At 43.5% G+C, this 25,059-nt stretch overlaps 1 protein-coding gene across 2 annotated transcripts; it reads right to left on the bottom strand.

Annotated features, from left to right (window-relative positions):
• Positions 1 to 582: 582 nt before the first annotated feature.
• LOC138852999 (uncharacterized) lies at positions 583 to 24,431 on the bottom strand. 2 transcript variants are annotated; one of them, XM_070087036.1, is made up of 5 exons: positions 24,317 to 24,431; positions 13,036 to 13,191; positions 7,504 to 7,632; positions 1,021 to 1,130; positions 583 to 761 (listed from the first exon to the last, which is right to left on the bottom strand). In XM_070087036.1, the coding sequence occupies exons 2-5, from the start codon at positions 13,166 to 13,168 to the stop codon at positions 708 to 710; spliced, it is 426 nt and encodes a 141-aa protein (XP_069943137.1). In that variant the 5' UTR covers positions 13,169 to 13,191; positions 24,317 to 24,431; the 3' UTR covers positions 583 to 707. The 2 variants fall into 2 exon arrangements, with proteins under 2 accessions (XP_069943137.1, XP_069943138.1); XM_070087037.1 differs by having other exon boundaries at positions 13,036 to 13,185; positions 24,317 to 24,423.
• Between the last annotated feature and the right edge of the window lie 628 nt (positions 24,432 to 25,059).

The raw sequence follows: 25,059 nt of genomic DNA, 5'->3' as shown, positions 1-25,059 counted from the left end.
CTTGATAACTATAACAGAACACACAACCATAATGCGAGACACAAATCACTCTTCGATATCCCTTGTGTCCATCTCTCCCTATGCAAAAATGCTATGCACGTAAAAGGCCCGAAGATCTGGAATTCATTGCCAGAACACACTAAAGGACCTCTGTCTGCAAATCAGTTTAAGGACCTACTAAGAAATCACCTCATCACACAAAATTAACCAGACACACCGTACCTAATCACTACCAGTTACTCAAAAGCTACTCACATTGCGCTGATGAATGCTCAACCGCTTAATCACTACTTCAAAATTAGAATGTCTAAATTTCATTGTTTTAAATACTGTAGTACTAAATTGTAATACATCATACTGTAAATTGTTTTAACTTGTTCCATTGTAATACTGTAATCTTTATAAACTAATTCAATAGTGTAATAATTCTCTACTAGACTTATCAAAGCCATGTAGCATTACCTAGTAGAATATTCAGTTCTCTTGTACTTACTCTAACTCATCTAATGACCATATGAACTGTTATTGCCTTCCTAATCTTAAGTTAATCTTTAAATTTGCCCGAAATTTTCTAAATACAAAGGGGCTTTTGGCACATGCACCCAACTGTTGTATTCCTCTGTACAACCATGTATCATGTCAAAATAAACATCTTAATCTTTACAGTGGGCATATTGGTGGGGAAAGGCTGAAGGGACCAGCATCGACTAAGCTGCTGGACGATTTGCCCACAACTTATCCAGGCATTTCTTGAACTGCTCCTGAAGCATGCAAGAACAAATTAGAAGAATAATAATTATCATTAACAAGTAGTGCTATATTATCATTAACAATAATTATCATTAACAAGTATTGCTATATATGCCAATAAAATAGGTGAGTTTGAGGTGTACACTGATATTAGAGTTGAAAATTACCTAGAGGAATTTTTCCATACTAAAAATATTAACAGGGAGACTATAGACACTTATCACAGCTCAGTAATTGTCTGGTGATTAAACTAAAGTGTAGTTTTCTTACCATACCAGGTAATGCAGCCACACAGTTTATCATCTTGGTATATCTGGGAATGAGCCTTCGGATATATTGCTCAAGTCCAGTGACCGGTGTGGCCTGGTCCTCGGCACACTCTGATGATAAACCCCCCCATGGAAATAAATGGTATAAATACCGACACAATGGAAATATAAACACATAGTATGCAGTATAATGTGATCCTTTATTGACAACGTTTTGCCTACACGGTGGGCCTTATCAAGTCACAAATAGATCTGTTTGTGATTTGATAAAACGCACTGTGTGGGCAAAACGTTGTCAATAAAGGATCACATTATACTGCATGTGTATTTATATTTCAAAATTCCCCCATACACACACATCAGAATTATAGCCAAGATCATGAGCCTTACACTTTGCACACCTGCCAATATTTATATTTCATTCAGTGCACAAAAAGGATGCAGTAAGATAGGCCTAGTGGTTTTAACAACACTGCTGGCAAGATAAGTAATTTAATATTCCAGTAATTTAATATTCCAGTAATTAATTAATATTCCAGTAATTAATTTTTATAGTGGGCCAGAAGAAGATAAATTATGTAACATCACGTCACTAGTGAAATGGTTGTGAAGCAGATAGACCGATTGAAGCAAAATAAGTCACCGGGTCCTGATGAGGTTTTTTCAAGGGTTCTTAAGGAATGCAAAATAGAACTTTGTGAACCATTAACTAACATTTTTAATTTATCTCTTCAAACAGGTGTAGTGTCTGATATGTGGAAGATGGCTAATGTAATTCCTATTTTTAAAACAGGGGACAAGTCGTTACCGTCAAATTACCGCCCAATAAGCCTGACCTCAATTGTAGGCAAATTACTAGAGCCAATTATAGCTGAGATTATAAGAAGCCATCTCGATAAGCATAGCTTGATTAATGATACTCAGCATGGATTCACAAGAGGCCGGTCTTGTCTAACTAATTTATTAACTTTCTTCAGTAAAGCTTTTGAGGTTGTTGACTACGATAAAGAATTTGATATTATTTACTTAGATTTTAGTAAGGCTTTTGATAGAGTTCCGCACAAAAGACTGTTAAAGAAAGTGGCAGCTCATGGCATTGGGGGAAGGGTGCTCCTGTGGATCGAATCATGGCTCACAGACAGGAAGCAGAGAGTGTCCATAAATGGGGTTAATTCCGAGTGGGGATCGGTAACAAGCGGCGTTCCACAGGGGTCAGTCTTGGGCCCGTTGTTGTTTATAATATATATCAATGATCTTGATGAAGGAATTAGTAGTGATATGAGCAAATTCGCCGATGACACAAAGATAGGTAGGATAATTGATTCAAACGTAGATGTTAGGGAACTTCAGGAAGATTTAGACAAACTCCATTCTTGGTCAGAAAAGTGGCAGATGCAGTTCAATGTAGATAAATGCAAGGTTCTGAAGCTCGGGAGTGTCCATAACCCTAGCACTTACAAGTTAAATAATGTAGAACTTAGCCATACAGATTGCGAAGAGGACTTGGGGGTTATGGTAAGCAGCAACCTTAAACCAAGACAGCAATGCTTAAGCGTACGTAATAAGGCAAATAGATTATTGGGATTTATATCAAGAAGTGTAAGCAACAGAAGTCCAGAGGTCATACTGCAGCTTTATACATCATTAGTAAGGCCTCACCTAGATTATGCAGCTCAGTTCTGGTCTCCATATTACAGAATGGACATAAATTCGTTAGAAAACATTCAGCGTAGGATGACTAAATTAATACATAGCATTAGAAATCTTCCTTATGAAGAAAGATTGAAGACTCTTAAGTTACATTCACTTGTTAGACGAAGAATGAGGGGAGATCTGATCGAAGTGTATAAGTGGAAGATAGGTATTAATAAAGGGGATATTAACAAGGTCTTGAGGATATCTCTCCAAGAGAGAACCTGCAGTAATGGATTTAAATTGAATAAGTTTAGATTTAGAAAGGACATAGGAAAGTATTGGTTTGGAAATAGGGTAGTTGAGTGGAACAGTCTACCTAGTTGGGTGATTGAGGCTAGGACTTTGGGTAGTTTCAAATTTAGGTTGGATAAGTACATGAGTGGGAGGGGTTGGATTTGAGTGGGACTTGCACATCAGAGCTTATTTCTTGGGTAGCATTGAAAATTGGGTTGGTCAAATTTTTTTTTTTTTTAGTGGGATGAGTTGTAAAGGACCTGCCTAGTATGGGCCAACAGGTCTGCTGCAGTGTTCCTCATTTCTTATGTTCTTATGTTCTTAAATTACTACGGCCTTCTTCTTTGATATCCGTCTCATCATCGTCAGAATCGTCATAAATTCTTCCCCTCTTACCGACACACAATTCTTAGCTATTCTTTGACTTGGTGTCTGAAGGATGTCTTGTGAGCTGGAACCCTTAATGCTCTGCAACAACTCAAACTGCTCAGTTGATCATTTGTTTGATGTCTTATGATCTTTACCTTGTGTAACTTCCTGCAGATCCAGGTAGAAGCAGTGTCATGTTCTCATAAGAAACAATGTCATGTTCTCATATATCATATTCTCATAAGAAGCTGTATCATGTTCTCATAAAAAGCAATGTCATGTTTTCTTAAGCAGTGTCATGTTCTCATAAGCAGTGTCATGTTCTCACAAGAAGCAGTGTCATGTTCTCACAAGAAGCAGTGTCATGTTCTCACAAGAAGCAGTGCCATGTTCTCACAGGAAGCAATGTCATGTTTTCACTTTGTTGTGTCCCTTAGCACGGTTGGTAGTGCACTCAGCTCTCACATTGAGGTCCATGGTTCGAACCCAGGTACAATGGAAACATTAGGGTCTGTTTCCTTAAGGCACATGCTGTCCCTGTTCACCTAGTAGTAAATTGGTATCTGGGTGTTAGCTGATGGGTGTTAGTCACATCCTGGGGACAAAATTAACATAATCTGCCCAGTATACTCTGCATTACAAGGAGCTTCCTATATAAACTGGACAAGTATTTTCACCAGGTGCCCACTCAACCAGGCTGTGATGGATATGTGGGGAAGTGGGCCTCCAGCAGCAAGAGCCTGGTCGACTAGGCAAGCACCAGACGAGCCTGGCCCATGGCCGGGCTCTGAAGGTAGTGAAACCCTTCAGAGGTATATAAGGTAAAGTATATATACAGGTATGTGTAAATTAATTGGGACAGGACTAAATTTTGTGATTATCTCATATGTCCTAGTCTCTGGCTTAATTAATGTAGTTTGAGTTCTTTTCTTTTCACAAGAGTTTGCTACTGACTTCTGTCAACTATCCAGCTGTGGTGTTGCCCTGTGACTTGTCAGTGCTACAACAGCTGTTATTCTGTAAGGCTATTTCTGCAAGTGTGCTCCATGAGTGAATATGGTTTCTCCAAATTCTCCCCTTCAATTCATGATTACTGCTGAAATTCTTGATGGATGTTACACATAGGAAGCAGGCAAGTCTTGCAGCTCTTAGATAACTTGCTGGTTTAAGTATCAAATTTAAGTATCAAATTTAAATATCCAATTTGAGCCTATCAAAGTCACTGTTGGTTGGATTCTGAAGAGAGCTGATGATAGTGGTGATTGTGGAGTGTTTGTTGAGGAAGATGTGGAAGAAAATGCAAGACAGCACCTCACGTAGACAAGTTTATCATAAGAAATAGTGTGAAGGATCCCAAGAAAACCAGCAAAGATCTATTGAGACATTTAGCTTCAGCTGCTGTAAATGTTGATTCTTCAACTGTTCAATGAAGACTTCTTGAGGTTGGCAGAATTGCCAAAAAGCTGGTAAAGAAGCAATTATTGGCTGTTCCTATAAAGGAAAAATGGCTGCTGTGGGCACTTGATCATAAGGGATCGACAACAGATGAATGGAGAAAAGTTATATTTTCAGATGTGGTGCATGTTGAACTACATGGGTACAGATCAGTGGTAGTGAGATGGAGCAAAGGCGAACCTCTTTGGAAGGAACACATTCAACAAGTGCCAAAACACCCACCTAAGATGTTTTAGGGTAGTTTTACTGCTAAAGGCATAGAGACTTTCCTGATGGAGAAGGCATTTTTTAGCACGATCTTGCTTCGTGCCATACTTCCAGAAAAATGCTGATATTCTTCGAAGAGAGTGGGCTAAGCACTCTAAATTGGCCTGGAAACTCTCCTGACCTCAACCCGACTGAGAATCTATGGGTAATAACCAAATGCAGGATTGCAAAATAGAACTGTTCAACTGTGAAGCTAACTTCTGCTGTCACTAGGGCTTATTACCATGACAAAGAACTTGCCAAAATATTCTTCGTCGTTTTTGGTCGATTCTATGCCAAAGTGTGTAACAATGCTTATAAAAGCAAGAGGTAGTCATATCTCTTATTAAATCAATTTAAATCAAATTAATTTTAATTTTTCCCAAATTCATTAAGCAGGATTCACATCAATCTGATACTCAGTGTAAACTTTACACCAAGCATCATAAGAATACTTTACAGTGTAAAGGATTCTTATGATAGAATTTTCCTGAAAAAAGATTATTGCCTTAGAGGAAAAAAATTACATTTGTTAGAGATTTGGGCAGTGAAAGCAGAGCATATTCCTGCTTATCCCTACCTTGCAATTATTCCCTTCAAGCTTCCTCTTCACCAGATTTACCCCAGTACAAACACCCTACTGATCACTGCCAGAAATGCAACATTATACTTAACTAGGTTATTATCATATTTACAAATTTAGATTCATTAGGATTCTTAAAAGCTCTCCAGGTACTACTGGCTGGGGCAGAAGTATAGGGTAAGGGTTACTTAAAATAGAGGGTGAGGGGAAGAGGCTTATGTTGGGCACTGCAGCATTTCCAAGGCTATGGGTCACATGTTTATCTATCATTCATCTTAGCTTTATCAACACATGCTAACATTCACACTGACTAACAGTTAAGTCCTGGCTGCAAAAAGTGAAAATCACTATTTTCATCAAGATACCATTCCAATAAATGGAGAAATAACAGAGAAATATAGGAAGTCATGTATCTGAAGCTAGAAGTACAAACAAAGCCACAGGGAGAAAATAAGACAGAAGGTAGAATTGGTATTATATGATATATATCGGCCATATGATATGTTCCTTGTGAAAGTTTTTGTGTTCTGTATGAGTGTTGTCCACAGTGTCTACATGACCATGAGGCCTGTGACTTTTATAACCCCCCTCCTTCACACCGTATAGAAGTACTATGTGCTACAACTGCCTGCCAGGTGGCCCTTGCAATATGAGAGAATGAGATCTAGTTGTTTACTTGGTTCTAGATCATTGTCAAGTTTATGAATGTTATAGTGACTAATGTTCTGACATATTGAGAGAGTAAGCAGCTCTCATTATTGCCAGCAGTTGGCAATAATGAGAGCCAGTGAACCTATTGCCTAAAATGTGTTTGTTATTTAATTCTTGGGAACGGGTCTTTGGGTTTGCACCAAACAGTACACATTACGATGTGTATCCTCCATGACGTGAGCACCAGGGAACCAGATTAACAATCGCTGGTGCCTCTAACTTGACATGTGCTCCAAACATTTATTCAGTGATGTGCGCAAGAGAGCACCAAGATACATACGTTTAAATATTATTAGTGGATTATCAAGATCTAAATTGGAATCCACATGCTGAGAGTGGGTGCTTGATCTCAAGGACATTACTGGCACGTGTGTTGAGCAAGTGTCAGCTATATAATGATATAACTTCATTTAGATAGGGCAACAGCTCTTTTTATTAAAGTTAATGGATATCATGTCTTGATCTCACCACCATCCCAAGACACCAGACCCTCAGGGAGCATACCTGGGGATCAGATAAAGTACTTTTCTTCTTAACTTTGTTTAGTAAATAGAATTCAATCTACAATTTGTGCAAGGGCAAATGAGGTGATTAAGCTCTAGACTCCAGAGCTTAATCATGCTTGACACATTGACATGCTCTACAGTCTAGAGCAGGGGTGGGCAAACTTTTCTGTGCAAGGGCCACATTCAGAAATTCACAATTTTAAAGGGCCAGATTTGCGGGTAACATGTTAATGTTCCACAATATTATCTGACATTGCGTGGTATCTTTTTTTTCGAATTTACTAACGTTTTGTCCCCAAATAACATGAGTATATGACTTGATCTTGGCGGGCCGCATGAAAACCTTTGGTGGGCTGTAGTTTGCCCAACGCCGGTCTAGAGCATCCAAAACCATGTCACTGTGGTCCAGTAGTTGGGATAGCCAAGAGTGACTTGCTCTAAACCCGCACTGCCCTGGGTTGTGTAACTAATGAATATCTAAATGGCTAGCAATCTTGCTTCTCAGAACCCTTTTTAAGATTTTTATGATGTGGGATGTAGTGCTATCAGTCTGTAATTCATTGTACCTGCTTTACTGCCACTGTGTTTTCTTACCTTCTGTTTCATTTTCTCGATGTGGGATAGTTTGTTTTATTGATTAATATTTCTTACACTTTTAAGTTTGGCTTAAGAAGTAATTATTTACCGTTGTCAGGTTGAGTGGTGTATACTGTTTCCTCAAAGAGCTCAATGAAGCATGCAGTCATACTGTCCTTAAGGGAGTTCTTCCTTGCTTGGCACTTGTCAAGAGTGGTCTTTTCACACAAGCAGTTTACTGTGTAGACAGAGAAGTGTGAAATTTCAAATCTCCTGATGACTACAGTGGAACCTCAGTTTTTGTCTTTAATTCATTCCAGAGAGTCTGAGAAAAACCGAATTCAGTGAAAACTGAAGCAATATTTCCCATAAGAAATAATGTAAATCCAATTAATCTGTTCCAAAACACCCAATAATGTTAACAAAAAAATGCATTTTATAGAGAATAACTATAGTTTTACATACAGAAAACAATGAGAAATACAGTGGACCCCCGGTTCACGTTATTAATCCGTTCCTGAGAGCTCATCGTAAAGCAAAATTATCGGAAAGCGAATCAATTTTCCCCATAAAAAATAATGGAAATCAAATTAATCCGTGCAAGACACCCAAAAGTATGAAAAAAAAAACTTTTACCACATGAAATATTAAGTTTAATGCAATAGAATAATTACAATAACAATAATAACAATAGAATAATCACAATAGAATAATTGACACTTACCTTTAATGAAGATCTGGTGATGATTGATGGGATGGGAGGAGGGGAGAGTGCCTAGCCTTTTCACAAATGATCGCTTGAGAGATGCTATCTCCTGCTATCTGTTTTTCATTTATCCACACCAATAACAGTCTCTCAACATTTTCTAACACTTGCAATCGCTGTTTTGTAATCACAGTTGCACCTTTTGCAAGAACAGCTTCCTTGATTGCCGTTTTCCTGCTCACTATACACGTAGTAGAGATGGTTGATTGGGATTTACTATACTACTTGGCCAGGTCCGACACACGCACTCCACTTTCATACTTTGCAATTATCTCTTTCTTCATTTCAATAGTCATTAGCACCCTCGGTCTCGATGGGTTGGCACTAGAAGCTTTCTTGGGGCCCATGGTGACTTATTTTGCAGAAACAAGCACCAAAAGCAGTGATAATATGGATAATATGGAATGTACCGAATGTATCCTTAGATGCGCGCACACTGGCTGGCTTGTAAACACTGGCACACACGGGGCAGTTCAGGCCACACATGGACACATCTCGTACGAATCGTATCACATACCAGGTTTTGTAACAGGAACCGAGGAAAATTTTTTGCGATATAATGCTTCGGATACCGGATTTATCGGATACCGATGACTTCGCGAATCGGGGGTCCACTGTAAATATAAAGCACTAATGAAATGGATAAATGAACACTTAAATCACTTTTACCTTTACTGAAGACTCTTGTTGGCGTATGAAAAACGGCGAGGAGGGAAGAGGTTATCTCTACCACCATCACTACCACCCTCTACCACTATCATTACCACCCTCTACCACAATCACTACCATCCTGTACCACCATCACTACCACCCTCTCCCACCATCACTACTACCCTCTACCATCATTACCACCTTCTACCACAATCACTATCATCTTCTACCACCTTCACAACCACCCTCTACCACCACTGCCACCTTCTACCACCATTGAATTCTATCATGTTTCTCGCCTTCTTTATCAAAGGGCTGGCACTCAGAACTTTCCCTGGCCCCATGGTGGCTTATTTAGCAGTCGCGTTCAATAAACAAGCACAAAAACAATGGATTATTATGAAATGTTTCGTATGAATGCGCAGGGTAATGTTCACTTGATGAGAAACAAAGCCAGACTGACTCAGAATGCGTGCATGGGATGCTTTGTGTGGGCGCGGGTAGATGGACACGTTCAGTAGGGCAGACAAAAACTGAAGTTCCACTGTAGATATGAGTAAAATGAAAAATGGGGTTATATATGAGAAAATTTGTAGGATTGTTAGCAGAAGGCTTCAAGAAACTTGGAGAAATTATAGTAATTTAGGAGAAATGTAGCAAGAATATTTTTGGGTGTACCGGTAATAAAGAGGAAGAGAAAAAAATATTTTATACTTTGGAAAATGTGTTTTCTCTTTAAATTTAGAAAAAAAAAAGCACAGGCAGAACCAGGAGCTGAGACCTGACACCTGCAAAGACATGTAAGTAAGTTTATTCAGGTACAGGTACACATAAATAGTTTCATAAATTGTCATATACAGTGGAACCTCAAATTTCAAAGGTATCACTTATCGAACTCTTCGAAAATCGAACACTTTATTCGAACCAACTTTGTCCTTCTTATCGAACTCGCCCCTATTTTCGAACCACCGGGTACCGGACCATCGGTTCTATCCTGGCAAAGAAAGAACAAATCAAGGAAGCTGATGTTGCAAAAGGCGTTAATATGCTAATCAAAAAAAAAACCACAGACAATTGATCAGGTTGAGAAGTTGTTGCTGGTGTGGATCAAGAATAAAGAAATGGCAGGTGATAGTGTTTCAGAGACCATTATTTGCGAAAAGGCAAGGAAGTTGCATGCCAATCTGGTACAGAAAACTCCTGGAACCAGTGCTGATATTGAATTTAAGGCCAGCATTCGCTGGTTTGACAGAGAAGGGCAGTAACCCCAGAGAGGGCTTTGATACATAAGTCCTCATGGAGGGGGATTCTCCTTCCAAATACTAACCCCAACTCCCTCTCTCCTTCTCCCTATCTTCCAGATGCCATCACCAATCTCAATAAAGGTAAGTAAAAATGTTATTTTATATGTTTATTTACATTTATTAATATATAATTGAACACTATATTTGTTGTGTGTATGTAAAATTGACTCACGAAATCGTAATGACACTGAACGCGGGTTCAAATCCCGCCCGTGGTATGGTTTATGTAAAACTGTAATTAATCTCTATAAAATGTATTTTTTTGTGAATATTTTTGGGTTTCTGGAACGGATTAATTGTATTTCCATTATTTCTTATGGGAAATATTGCTTCGCTTTTCAGGCTTTTCGAATTTAGAACTAGCTCCTGGAATGGATTAAGTTCGATATTTGAGGTTCCACTGTATAGCATATATGTAAGTTACCTGGAGTTTACCTGGAGAGAGTTCCGGGGGTCAACGCCCCCACGGCCCGGTCTGTGACCAGGCCTCCTGGTGGATCAGAGCCTGATCAACCAGGCTGTTGCTGCTGGTTGCACGCAAACCAACGTACGAGCCACAGCCCGGCTGGTCAGGAACCGACTTTAGGTGCTTGTCCAGTGCCAGCTTGAAGACTGCCAGGGGTCTGTTGGTAATCCCCCTTATGTATACTGGGAGGCAGTTGAATAGTCTCGGGCCCCTGACACTTATTGTATGGTCTCTTAACATGCTAGTGACAACCCTGCTTTTCACTGGGGGGATGTTGCATCGTCTGCCAAGTCTTTTGCTTTCGTAGTGAGTGATTTTCGTGTGCAAGTTCTGTACTAGTCCCTCTAGGATTTTCCAGGTGTATATAATCATGTATCTCTCCCGCCTGCGTTCCAGGGAATACAGGTTTAGGAACCTCAAGCGCTCCCAGTAATTGAGGTGTTTTATCTCCGTTATGTGCGCCGTGAAGGTTCTCTGTACATTTTCTAGGTCAGCAATTTCACCTGCCTTGAAAGGTGCTGTTAGTGTGCAGCAATATTCCAGCCTAGATAGAACAAGTGACCTGAAGAGTGTCATCATGGGCTTGGCCTCCCTAGTTTTGAAGGTTCTCATTATCCATCCTGTCATTTTTCTAGCAGATGCGATTGATACAATGTTATGGTCCTTGAAGGTGAGATCCTCCGACATGATCACTCCCAGGTCTTTGACGTTGGTGTTTCGCTCTGTTTTGTGGCCAGAATTTGTTTTGTACTCTGATGAAGATTTAATTTCCTCGTGTTTACCATATCCGAGTAATTGAAATTTCTCATCGTTGAACTTCATATTGTTTTCTGCAGCCCACTGAAAGATTTGGTTGATGTCCGCCTGGAGCCTTGCAGTGTCTGCAATGGAAGACACTGTCATGCAGATTCGGGTGTCACCTGCAAAGGAAGACACGGTGCTGTGGCTGACATCCTTGTCTATGTCGGATATGAGGATGAGGAACAAGATGGGAGCGAGTACTGTGCCTTGTGGAACAGAGCTTTTCACCGTAGCTGCCTCGGACTTTACTCTGTTGACGACTACTCTCTGTGTTCTGTTAGTGAGGAAATTATAGATCCATCGACCGACTTTTCCTGTTATTCCTTTAGCACGCACCCCAAAAAAGTCTGAGTGACTTATTCCTATTGGGGTCCTCATAACTGTTAAGATTTAAATAATAAGTAACTGAACTGTGTGGAAAGCAGTTACAATTCCCCCTCCCCCAACCCCACCCAGGGGAGGGGGGGTTAATGCCCGGTCACCAACTGAAAAAGACCCGGGCCGGGACAACACCAGTGAACCCTCATCAATGCAAGGAGATATACTAGGTAGAAGGTAAACTAAGTTATTTACATTAACATTAAAGATAGGGTCAGATCAGTGATAGGTACATGAATATTACAGTAATGATACTGTACATGAATATTACAGTAATAGGTACATTACTCTCCTCCCTTTCTAGAACTTCATTCATTAAGCACCTTTTAGGCCCCTTCCTGAACTGGCTCATGCTATGACAGGCAGTCCGTCCTACTCCTTTATTGCTGTACAATAAAAGGTGTTTGAAGCCTGACTACCTACTGTGGGTACTAAATAGTTGTGTTCCTTTATCTAGTACTATACTTGTTTTGGCTCCCAGTCTTGACAGATTTAGCAGCAAGATATTCTGCATTCCGCTTGTGAGCAATTTTATAAACGTGATTTAACTTCAGTTGTTTTACTCTGTCTTCACACACACAAACACACACACGTATGTATGTGTGTTTGTGTGTCTGAAGACTGATTTTCTAAAATTAAAGACAAATGCACATTTACCAAAGTATTTTCATTAATGATGTTAAATGTGACAGATGTGCATTACACACTGATAAACAGAAAATAACTACATTTAGTTGATATAAACAAGGAAATTTGGATCAGATTTATTCAGAAAATGACTTTCATCACTGTGATGGAGGTACCCACATGTTCTAAAAAAAAAAAAAAGTTTATCATTATTATTATAAGGGTGATGCTTGGTACTGCAATATGATACCTGGATTATACCTGGAGGGTGTTCCAGGTATAGTCCAGACCATGACTAGGCCTTGATGGTGTGATTCCAAAACTACAATTGAGGCATGATTAAGGTTTAGTTGTCAAAAACAGTAAGGTTAAAACATGTACTTCCTGCTGCAGTTGTTGAGCCGAGTTAGATGAAATTCCTTCACATCTGATCACATTTACATACATGGCACTAGCTGTAAGATAACCTGACAATGTCGTGCATCCCCTAACACCTATCACATGTCCCTAGGGGTAAGTGATAGATGTTAGGGAGAATCACTTCCCTGAGGAGTGCATGAATGAAAAACAAATGTGAACAACTGTCGTAAAGGACTAGAGCTAATAAGAATAACAATCTTTATTTCTATGCTCGCATGTTCTACTTACACATATTGTTTCTAAAGCAAACTGGTATGCTGCTGATGGACGAGATTGCTGAGTTGGTCATGTCATCAGCCTTCTGGGGCCAGGCGAAACCCGACATTAACACAAGCACCAAGATAAGCATTAAGACCCTCATTGTGGAGCAGGAGCAATCTGCAACTGATGATGTACATTATTATAAATTATAAGGTGTGTATGTGTGTTACTTGAGTGTGAGTGTGTGGTGGAGTTTCTCCTGAGTAAGGGTGTAGTAGTGTTGGTGGTGTCACCTGAGTGTGAGTGTGTGGTGGTGATGGTGGAGTGTGTCGCCTGAGAGTGATGGTGGAGTGTCTCACCTGAGAGTGATGGTGGAGTGTCTATTGAGTGGTGGTGATGGCGGAGTGTCCCCTGAGTGGTGGTGATGGTGGAGAGTCTCCTAAGTGGTGGTGATGGTGGAGTGTCTCCTAAGTGGTGGTGATGGTGGAGTGTCTCAGCAGAGTGTGAGAGTGTGGTGGGATGGTGGAGCGATCATAACTTTGGGGTCCAGTCCCTGGACCCATTATGTACCTTTGTAATCTTTTGACTACCGCCCACAGGATGGGTATGGGGTGCATAATAAAGATATTAAACTAAACTGAGTGTGATGGTGGAGTGTCTCACCTGAGTGCGATCGTAGAGTGACTCACCACGTGTGTGTACTCACCTATTTGTACTCACCTATTTGTGGTTGCAGGGGTCGAGTCATAGCTCCTGGCCCTGCCTCTTCACTGATTGCTACTAGGTCCTCTCTCTCCCTGCTCCATGAGCTTTATCATACCTCGCCTTAAAACTATGTATGGTTCCCGCCTCCACTACGTCACTTTCTAGGCTATTCCACGGCCTGGCTACTCTATGACTGAAGAAATACTTCCTAACATCCCTTTGATTCATCTGAGTCTTCAACTTCCAATTGTGACCTCTTGTGTCTGTGTCCCATCTCTGGCATATCCCGTCTTTGTCCACCTTGTCTATTCCGCGCAGTATTTTATATGTCGTTATCATGTCTCCCCTGACCCTCCTGTCCTCCAGTGTCGTCAGGCCGATTTCCCTCAACCTTTCTTCGTAGGACAATCCCCATAGCTCTGGGACTAGTCTTGTTGCAAGCCTTTGCACCTTCTCTAATTTCTTGACGTGCTTGACCTGGTGTGGATTCCAAACTGGTGCTGCATACTCCAGTATGGGCCTGACGTAAATGGTATACAGAGTCTTGAACGAATCCTTGCTGAGGTATCGGAACGCTATCCGTAGGTTTGCCAGGCGCCCGTATGCTGCAGCAGTTATCTGATTGATGTGCACCTCAGGAGATATGCTCGGTGTTATACTCACCCCCAGATCTTTTTCCTTGAGTGAGGTTTGCAGTCTTTGGCCATCTAAACTATATTGTGTCTGCGGTCTTCTTTGCCCTTCCCCAATCTTCATGACTTTGCATTTGGCAGGGTTGAACTCAAGGAGCCAGTTACTGGACCAGGCTTGTAGCCTGTCCAGGTCTCTTTGTAGTCCTGCCTGATTCTCATCCGATTTGATTCTTCTCATTAGCTTCACATCATCTGCAAACAAGGACACTTCTGAGTCTATCCCTTCCGTTATGTCGTTCACATATACCAAGAACAGCACAGGTCCTAGGACTGACCCCTGTGGAACCCCGCTTGTCACAGGCGCCCACTCTGACACCTCGTCACGTACCATGACTCGTTGTTGCCTCCCCGTCAGGTATTCTCTGATCCATTGCAGTGCCTTTCCTGTTATGTGTGCCTGATCCTCTAGCTTTTGCAGTAACCTCTTGTGAGGAGCTGTGTCGAAGGCCTTCTTGCAGTCCAAAAAAATGCAATCGATCCACCCCTCTCTCTCTTGCCTTACTTCTGTCACCTTGTCATAAAACTCTAGTAGGTTTGTGACACAGGATTTTCCTTCCCTGAAACCGTGCTGGTTGTCAATTATACACCTGTTTCTTTCCAGGTGCTCCACCACTCTCCTCCTGATGCTCTTCTCCATGACCTTGCATACTATACACGTTAGTGATACAGGTCTGTAGTTCAGTGCCTCATGTCTGTCTCCCTTTTTAAAAATTGGGACTACATTTGCCATCTTCCATACCTCAGGGAGTTGCCTAGTTTCAAATGATGTGTTGAAGATCTTTGTTAATGGTACACACAAAAAAGTGACCCACGGAGAGATGTTGTCTGGTCCCACCGCCTTTGAGGTGTCAAGTTCGCATAGCAGCTTCTTCACCTCCTCCTTGGTTATATGTATTTCATCCAGCACTTGCTGGTGCACCCCCCCTGTTCTGATTTCCTGGAGTCCTACTGGTTTCCACTGTAAATACCTCTTTAAATCTCGTGTTGAGCTCCTGACACCTCCCGGTCGTTTCTTGTGAATTTCCCATCACCCTTCCTCAGTCTGATTACCTGGTCCTTGACTGTTGTTTTCCTCCTGATGTGGCTGTACAACAGCTTCGGGTCAGTCTTGACTTTTGATGCTATGTCATTTTCATATTGTCGCTGAGCCTCACTTCTTATCTGTGCATATTCGTTTCTGGCTCTTTGGCTAATCTCTTTATTTTCCTGAGTTCTCTGTCTTCTGTAGCTTTTCCATTCTCTAGTGCACCTAGTTTTTGCCTCTCTACACCTTTGGGTGAACCAAGGACTCGTTCTGTTCTTCCCATTATTTCTGTTTCCCTTGGGAACAAACCTCTCCTCTGCCTCCTTGCATTTTGTTGCCAAATAGTCCATCATTTCTTGTACTGGTTTTCCTGTCAGTTCCCTCTCCCACTGAATGTCTTGCAGGAAGTTCCTCATGCGTGAGTAGTTCCCCCTTTTGTAGTTTGTTTTTTCCCACCCTATTCCTGCTACTCTCTCCACTTGGAGCTCAACTATGTAGTCGAAGCACAGAACCACATGATCACTAGCTCCCAGGGGCCTTTCATACATGATACCCTCGATGTCCGAACTACTCAAGGTGAATACAAGGTCCAGTCTTGCTGGTTCATCCTCTCCTCTCTCTCTGGTAGTGTCTCTAACATGTTGATGCATGAGGTTTTCCAGTACGACATCCATCATCTTGGCTCTCCATGTTTCGGGACCCCCATGGGACTCCAGGTTTTCCCAGTCAATCTCCTTTTGATTGAAATAACCCTTAACTAGTAACTTTACTCCCCTCATGTGTGCTCTCCTGGCCACCTCGGCTAGTGTGTCAACCATTGCTCTGTTGCTCTCATCGTATTCTTCTCTTGGCCTCCTGCAGTTCTGTGGTGGGTTGTACATTACTGCAATTATCACCTTATGTCCCTCAGACTGGATTGTTCCTACTAAGTAGTCCCTTTCGCCTGTGCCATCCATTCCTTCCATTTTCTCAAAGCCCCACTGGTTTTTAATGAGCAGTGCAACTCCTCCTCCCCCTCTCCTCCCTCTGTCTTTCCTGAGGATTTGATATCCAGATGGAAAGATTGAATTTGTTATTATTCTGGTGAGTTTTGTTTCTGTGAGTGCTGTTATGTCTGGGGATGTCTCCTTGATTCTTTCGTGCCACTCCTCATACTTATTTCTTATTCCATCTGCATTTGTATACCACACCTTCAACTTCTTTTCTAAGACTGTGGTCTGGGAGGTGTATTGGGGTTGGGGAAGTGGGAGACCTGATAAAGAACTATAGGTGGTTGCTGTGGGGGTGTAGTTTGTAGTGCAGTGGGTGGGGGCACTGGATGTGGCATGGGTGTTTTGGTTTAGAGTGTTTGGTTGCATTGGGGTTGACCTGGTTGGGAGGCTTCTATAGGAAGTTGTGAGGGAGGCTGTATTTGATCTTCCTGTGTCTGGGATCTCCTGTCTGTCTTCTCCATCCCCTCTTTTTCCTCCTTTCGCCTTTGTACCATCTCTCTCAGTTTCTGCCTTTCTGCTTGTGTTCTGTCACGGTCGAGATACACCTTCCTGTATGCTGGCATGTCCCTTAATCGTGCTTTCTCCTGCAGGATCCTGTTCCGAGTCGATTCTGCCTTGAAGGTCACTTTCACTGGCTGGGTTCTTTTTTTTACAAACCCCTCTATTCTCCGAAAATTTTCCAGCTGGGCCATGTCGTCTTTTCCTATTGCTTTCATGATGCTTTCAATTGCTTTTTTTTCCCTTGTTTTCTTGCTTCGTATGTTTCCCCTTCAACTTCCTGGAGCCCATACACAAAGACTGACCTCACCCTTTCATTCTCCCACTGCATATCCCTGTGTATCCCCCTCATTCAATTTGATTTCCTCCATTGCAGCTTTCCTTTCTTCAGTTTCACTAGCTACTGTACTTGGGCTCAGTGGCCTGTCATTTTCCCTTCTCGGCTTTCCCTGGGCTCTGCTGTGGTCTGTTAGGGCCTCCACATATAGCTTAGCTCTTTCATTTACTACAGTCTCCACTGATTGAGCTTCTACATGCAGTTTTGCTCCTTCTTTCCCTACAGTCCCCTTATTTGTGACTGAGGTAGCAGTCTCTGTTGTCAATCCCAAAATGTTCTTTAGTTCTTTAGGCTGTTTCAGATTTTTCAGTTCCTCTTCTAAACTCTGTATCCTGGCCTCTGCTGCTTTGACTTGCACCTCCCACTTCCTGTGTGTGTGTGTGTGTGTGTGTGTGTGTGTGTGTGTGTGTGTGTGTGTGTGTGTGTGTGTGTGTGTGTGTGTGTTTGTGTGTGTGTGAGTGTACTCACCTAATTGTGGCTGCAGGGGTCGAGACTCAGCTCCTGGCCCCGCCTCTTCACTGATCGCTACTAGGTCCTCTCTCTCTCTCTGCTTCCTGAGCTGTTTCATACCTCTTTTTAAAATTATGTATGGTTCCTGCCTCCACTACTTCACTTGCTAGGCTATTCCACTTCCTGACAACTCTGTGACTGAAAAAATACTTCCTAACGTCCCTGTGACTCGTCTGAGTCTTCAGCTTCCAGTTGTGACCCCTTGTCCCTGTGTCCCCTCTCTGGAACATCCTATCTCTGTCCACCTTGTCTATTCCCCACAGTAACTTGTATGTTGTTATCATGTCTCCCCTGACCCTTCTGTCCTCCAGTGTCATCAGTCCGATCTCCCTAAACCTTTCCTTGTACGACATTCCCCTGAGCTCTGGGACTAGCCTTGTTGCAAACCTTTGTACTTTCTCTAACTTCTTGACGTGCTTGACCAGGTGTGGGTTCCAGACTGGTGCTGCATACTCCTGTATGGGCCTAACATACACAGTGTACGGTGTCTTGAACGATTCCTTATTAAGGTATCGGAACGCTATTCTCAGGTTTGCCAGGCGCCCGTATGCTGCAGCAGTTATTTGGTTGATGTGTGCCTCTGGTGATGTGCTTGGTGTTATGGTCACCCCAAGGTCTTTCTCCCTGAGAGAGGTCTGTAGTCTTTGTCCACCTAGCCTATACTCTGTCTGCGGTCTTCTTTGCCCTTCCCCAATCTTCATGACTTTGCATTTGGCTGGATTGAATTCGAGAAGCCAGTTACTGGACCACATGTCCAGCCTGTCCAGGTCTCTTTGCAGTCCTGCCTCATCCTCATCCGATTTAATTCTTTTCATCAACTTCACATCATCTGCGAACAGGGACACTTCAGAGTCTATTCCTTCCATCATGTCGTTCACATACATCAAAAATAGCACTGGTCCTAGAACTGACCCCTGTGGGACCCCACTCGTCACAGGCGCCCACTGTGTGTGTGTGTGTGTGTGTGTGTATGAGTGTGTGTGTGAGTGTGTGTGTGTGTGTGTGTGTGTACTCACCTAGTTGAGGTTGCGGGGGTCGAGTCCGAGCTCCTGGCCCCGCCTCTTCACTGATCGCTACTAGGTCACTCTCCCTGAGCCGTGAGCTTTATCATACCTCTGCTTAAAGCTATGTATGGATCCTGCCTCCACTACATCGCTTCCCAAACTATTCCACTTACTGACTACTCTGTGGCTGAAGAAATACTTCCTAACATCCCTGTGATTCATCTGTGTCTTCAACTTCCAACTGTGTCCCCTTGTTACTGTGTCCAATCTCTGGAACATCCTGTATTTGTCCACCTTGTCAATTCCTCTCAGTATTTTGTATGTCGTTATCATGTCCCCCCTATCTCTCCTGTCCTCCAGTGTCGTCAGATTGATTTCCCTTAACCTCTCCTCGTAGGACATACCTCTTAGCTCTGGGACTAGTCTTGTTGCAAACCTTTGCACTTTCTCTAGTTTCTTTACGTGCTTGGCTAGGTGTGGGTTCCAAACTGGTGCCGCATACTCCAATATGGGCCTAACGTACACGGTGTACAGGGTCCTAAATGATTCCTTATTAAGATGTCGGAATGCTGTTCTGAGGTTTGCTAGGCGCCCATATGCTGCAGCAGTTATTTGGTTGATGTGCGCTTCAGGAGATGTGCCTGGTGTTATACTCACCCCAAGATCTTTTTCCTTGAGTGAGGTTTGTAGTCTCTGGCCCCCTAGACTGTACTCCGTCTGCGGTCTTCTTTGCCCTTCCCCAATCTTCATGACTTTGCACTTGGTGGGATTGCACTCCAGGAGCCAATTGCTGGACCAGGTCTGCAGCCTGTCCAGATCCCTTTGTAGTTCTGCCTGGTCTTCGATCGAGTGAATTCTTCTCATCAACTTCACGTCATCTGCAAACAGGGACACCTCAGAGTCTATTCCTTCCGTCATGTCGTTCACAAATACCAGAAACAGCACTGGTCCTAGGACTGACCCCTGTGGGACCCCGCTGGTCACAGGTGCCCACTCTGACACCTCGCCACGTACCATGACTCGCTGCTGTCTTCCTGACAAGTATTCCCTGATCCATTGTAGTGCCTTCCCTGTTATCCCTGCTTGGTCCTCCAGTTTTTGCACCAATCTCTTGTGTGGAACTGTGTCAAACGCCTTCTTGCAGTCCAAGAAAATGCAATCCATCCACCCCTCTCTCTCTTGTCTTACTGCTGTCACCATGTCATAGAACTCCAGTAGGTTTGTGACACAGGATTTCCCGTCCCTGAAACCATGTTGGCTGCTGTTGATGAGATCGTTCCTTTCTAGGTGTTCCACCACTCTTCTCCTGATAATCTTCTCCATGATTTTGCATACTATACATGTCAGTGACACTGGTCTGTAGTTTAATGCTTCATGTCTGTCTCCTTTTTTAAAGATTGGGACTACATTTGCTGTCTTCCATGCCTCAGGCAATCTCCCTGTTTCGATAGATGTATTGAATATTGTTGTTAGGGGTACACATAGCGCCTCTGCTCCCTCTCTCAATACCCATGGGGAGATGTTATCTGGCCCCATTGCCTTTGAGGTATCTAGCTCACTCAGAAGCCTCTTCACTTCTTCCTCAGTTGTGTGCACTGTGTCCAGCACATGGTGGTGTGCCCCACCTCTCCGTCTTTCTGGAGCCCCTTCTGTCTCCTCTGTGTGTGTGTGTGTGTGTGTGTGTGTGTGTGTGTGTGTGTGTGTGTGTGTGTGTGTGTGTGTGTGTGTGTGTGTGTGTGTGTGTGTGCACCTAGTTCAGCTATCAAAACTTTGGGGGCCCAGTCCCTGGACCCATTACGTACCTCTGTAATCTGTAAATACCTTTGTAACTTGTCATGATTGTGACCAGACCTACCTGGAGTTCATTACCTTTGTAAATTGTGACTTCATTACCTTTGTAAATTGTGAGTTCATTACCTTTGTAACTTGCTCAGCTATCAAAACTTTGAGGCCCAGTCCCTGGACCCATTATGTACCTCTGTAATCTTTTGACTACCGCCCACAGGATGGGTATGGGGTGCATAATAAACTAACTCACCTGAGTGTGACGGTGGAGTGTCTCACCTGAGTGTGAGAGTGTGGTGGTGATGGTGGAGTGTCTCAACAGAGTGTGAGATTATGGTGGTGATGGTGGAGTGTCTCACCTGAGTGTGAGAGTGTGGTGGTGATGGTGGAGTGTCTCAACAGAGTGTGAGAGTGTGGTGGTGATGGTGGAGTGTCTCACCTGAGTGTGAGAGTGTGGTGGTGATGGTGGAGTGTCTCAACAGAGTGTGAGAGTGTGGTGGTGATGGTGGAGTGTCTCAACAGAGTGTGAGAGTGTGGTGGTGATGGTGGAGTGTCTCACCTGAGTGTGAGAGTGTGGTGGTGATGGTGGAGTGTCTCAACAGAGTGTGAGAGTGTGGTGGTGATGGTGGAGTGTCTCAACAGAGTGTGAGAGTGGGGTGGTGATGGTGGAGTGTCTCACCTGAGTGTGAGAGTGTGGTGGTGATGGTGGAGTGTCTCAACAGAGTGTGAGAGTGTGGTGGTGATGGTGGAGTGTCTCACCTGAGTGTGAGAGTGTGGTGGTGATGGTGGAGTGTCTCAACAGAGTGTGAGAGTGTGGTGGTGATGGTGGAGTGTCTCACCTGAGTGTGAGTGTGTGGTAATGATGGTGGAGTGTCTCAACAGAGTGTGAGAGTGTGGTGGTGATGGTGGAGTATCCCAACAGAGGGTGAGTGTGTTGTGGTGATGGTGGAGTGTCTCACCTGAGTCTGAGAGTGTGTTGTGGTGACGGTGGAGTGTCTCACCTGAGTGTGAGAGTGTGGCGGTGATGGTGGAGTGTCTCAACAGAGTGTGAGAGTGTGGTGATGGTGGAGTGTCTCACCTGAGTGTGAGAGTGTGGTGGTGATGGTGGAGTGTCTCAACAGAGTGTGAGAGTGTGGTGGTGATGGTGGAGTGTCTCAACAGAGTGTGAGAGTGTGGTGGTGATGGTGGAGTGTCTCACCTGAGTGTGAGAGTGTGGTGGTGATGGTGGAGTGTCTCAACAGAGTGTGAGAGTGTGGTGGTGATGGTGGAGTGTCTCAACAGAGTGTGAGAGTGGGGTGGTGATGGTGGAGTGTCTCACCTGAGTGTGAGAGTGTGGTGGTGATGGTGGAGTGTCTCAACAGAGTGTGAGAGTGTGGTGGTGATGGTGGAGTGTCTCACCTGAGTGTGAGAGTGTGGTGGTGATGGTGGAGTGTCTCAACAGAGTGTGAGAGTGTGGTGGTGATGGTGGAGTGTCTCACCTGAGTGTGAGTGTGTGGTAATGATGGTGGAGTGTCTCAACAGAGTGTGAGAGTGTGGTGGTGATGGTGGAGTATCCCAACAGAGGGTGAGTGTGTTGTGGTGATGGTGGAGTGTCTCACCTGAGTCTGAGAGTGTGTTGTGGTGACGGTGGAGTGTCTCACCTGAGTGTGAGAGTGTGGCGGTGATGGTGGAGTGTCTCAACAGAGTGTGAGAGTGTGGTGATGGTGGAGTGTCTCACCTGAGTGTGAGAGTGTGGCGGTGATGGTGGTGTCTCAACAGAGTGTGAGAGTGTGGTGATGGTGGAGTGTCTCACCTGAGTGTGAGAGTGTGGCGGTGATGGTGGTGTCTCAACAGAGTGTGAGAGTGTGGTGATGGTGGAGTGTCTCAACAGCCCATACTCAACCCCTGCCAATTTGGATTCAGGAAAAATAAAAGCACTAATGATGCAATCATAAAAATGCTAGATCTGCTTTACACAGCATTGGAAAATAAGGAATATCCACTAGGAATTTTTATTGACCTAAGAAAAGCTTTTGACACAGTAGACCACGACATCCTACTCCACAAACTTGACCATTACGGTATAAGAGGCCATGCGCTTGCTTATTTCAAATCTTACCTTACTAATAGGTATCAGTATGTCACCATTAAAGACACAGCATCAACAACACGGCCACTTGATACTGGAGTTCGCAGGGAAGTGTCCTTGGTCCCCTGCTCTTCCTCATATACATCAATGATCTTCCAAACGTATCCCAACACCTGAAACCCATTCTCCACGACTTATGTCATCTCTCACCCTAATTTTGCCACCCTCAACACCATTGTTAACGAGGAGCTGATCAAAATATCGACTTGGATGACAGCCAATAAACTTACGCTTAACACTGACAAAACCTACTATATTATGTTTGGTAGCAGAGCAGGAGATGCACAAATTAACATTAAGATCGACAACACTCTAATTACCAGACATAATGAGGGAAAATTCCTAGGCCTATACCTTGACAACAACCTGAATTTCAGCACCCATATCCAACACATAACCAAAAAAGTATCCAAAACAGTTGGGATCCTCTCCAAGATACGATACTACGTGCCGTAAAATGCCCTTCTCACACTATACCACTCACTTATTTATCCATACCTCACCTATGCTATTTGTGCTTGGGGATCAACTGCAGCAACACACCTAAAGCCAATAATAACCCAACAAAAAGCTGCAGTAAGAATAATCACCAAATCCCATCCCTGGCACCACACCCCCCCCACTCTTCATAGATCTAAACTTACTCCCTACTGTGCAATCTACATCTACAGGACCTTAAACTCCAATATCAACCTTGACCTAAAACGCTTTCTTGATAGATGTGACAGAACCCACAGGCATAACACCAGACACAAACATCTCTACGACATTCCCCGTGTCCGACTAAACCTTTACAAAAATTCAATGTATGTCAAAGGCTCTAAAATCTGGAACACCCTACCTGAGAACTCTAGAACTGCAGACACATTCATCACCTTCAAAACTACCATTAGAAAACACCTTATCTCCCTGATACAGAGGGTGAGTGTGTTGTGGTGATGGCGGAGTGTCTCACCTGAGTCTGAGAGTGTGTTGTGGTGACGGTGGAGTGTCTCACCTGAGTGTGAGTGTGTGGTGGTGATGATGGAATGTCTCAACAGTGTGTGAGAGTGTGGTGGTGATGATGGAGTGTCTCACCTGAGTGTGAGAGTGTGGTGGTGATGGTGGAGTGTCTCAACAGAGTGTGGTGGTGATGGTGGAGTGTCTCAACAGAGGGTGAGTGTGTTGTGGTGATGGCGGAGTGTCTCACCTGAGTCTGAGAGTGTGTTGTGGTGATGGTGGAGTGTCTCACCTGAGTGTGAATGTGTGGTGGTGATGGTGGAGTGTCTCACCTGTGAGTGTGTTGTGGTGATGGTGGAGTGTCTCACCTGAGTCTGAGAGTGTGGTGGTGATGGTGGAATGTCTCACCTGAGTGTGAATATGTGGTGGGGATGGTGGAGTGTCTCAACAGTGTGAGTGTGTGGTGGGGATGGTGGAGTGTCTCACCTGAGTGTGAGTGTGTAGTGGGGATGGTGAAGTGTCTCATCTGAGTGTGAGTGTGTGGTGGTGATGGTGGAGTGTCTCACCTGAGTGTAGAAGTCATGGTGGAGTATCTCACCTGCGTGTAGAAGTCATGGTGGATTATCTCACCTGAGTGTAGGAGTCATGGTGGAGTGCCTCACCTGAGTGTAGGAGTCATGGTGGAGTGCCTCACCTGAGTGTGAAGAACAGTAGTGGTGGTAGGATACCAGCAGCAGTGTCTTCACTGCCTCTTACCTCAGCTTATATAGTACACATGGTGGCCTTCTGTTCTCAGGCTGCGGCACTGCAGCACTCACCAGTTTATAATACCTTTATTATGCACCCCATACCCTAAGCAAATTTTCTAAATTTGCTTAGGGTATGTACACCTGTTAACAAATGTACACATGTTAACCCTTTCGGGGCCTAGTTCCTATGCCTTTTGTGTATCCATATGCTCTTGCGCTACCATCCACAGGATGGATATGGGGTGCACAATAAACTAGCCCCTTCGGTGGCAAAATCTAAAATCTAATCATACCCATGCCGTGGGTAGTAGTCACACCATACCCATGCTGTGGGTGGTAGTCACACCATACCCATACTGTAGGTGGTAGCCACACCATACCCATGCTGTGGGTGGTAGTTACACCATACCCATACTGTGGTTGGTAGTCACACCATACCCATACTATAGGTGGCAGTCACACCATACCCATGCTATGGGTGGTAGACTATATCAATCAATTTTTATTTCCTTGGAAGATTACATTGAGATTATGAAATTACAAAAAAATGAGTTGCAGTGCGAAGAGTCACTATCATGCCTTGGTATTACGGCCAGACTTAATTTAATGGCTTACAGACTACTTAATACTCAAGAAATTGAACATTGTTTAAGTTGTACATCTTGTTTGTTTATAGTACACAGTAATT

Source organism: Cherax quadricarinatus, chromosome 20, assembly GCF_038502225.1.
Source record: "Cherax quadricarinatus isolate ZL_2023a chromosome 20, ASM3850222v1, whole genome shotgun sequence".
NCBI lineage: Eukaryota > Metazoa > Arthropoda > Malacostraca > Decapoda > Parastacidae > Cherax > Cherax quadricarinatus.
This window is presented reverse-complemented; position numbering and strand designations above follow the sequence as displayed.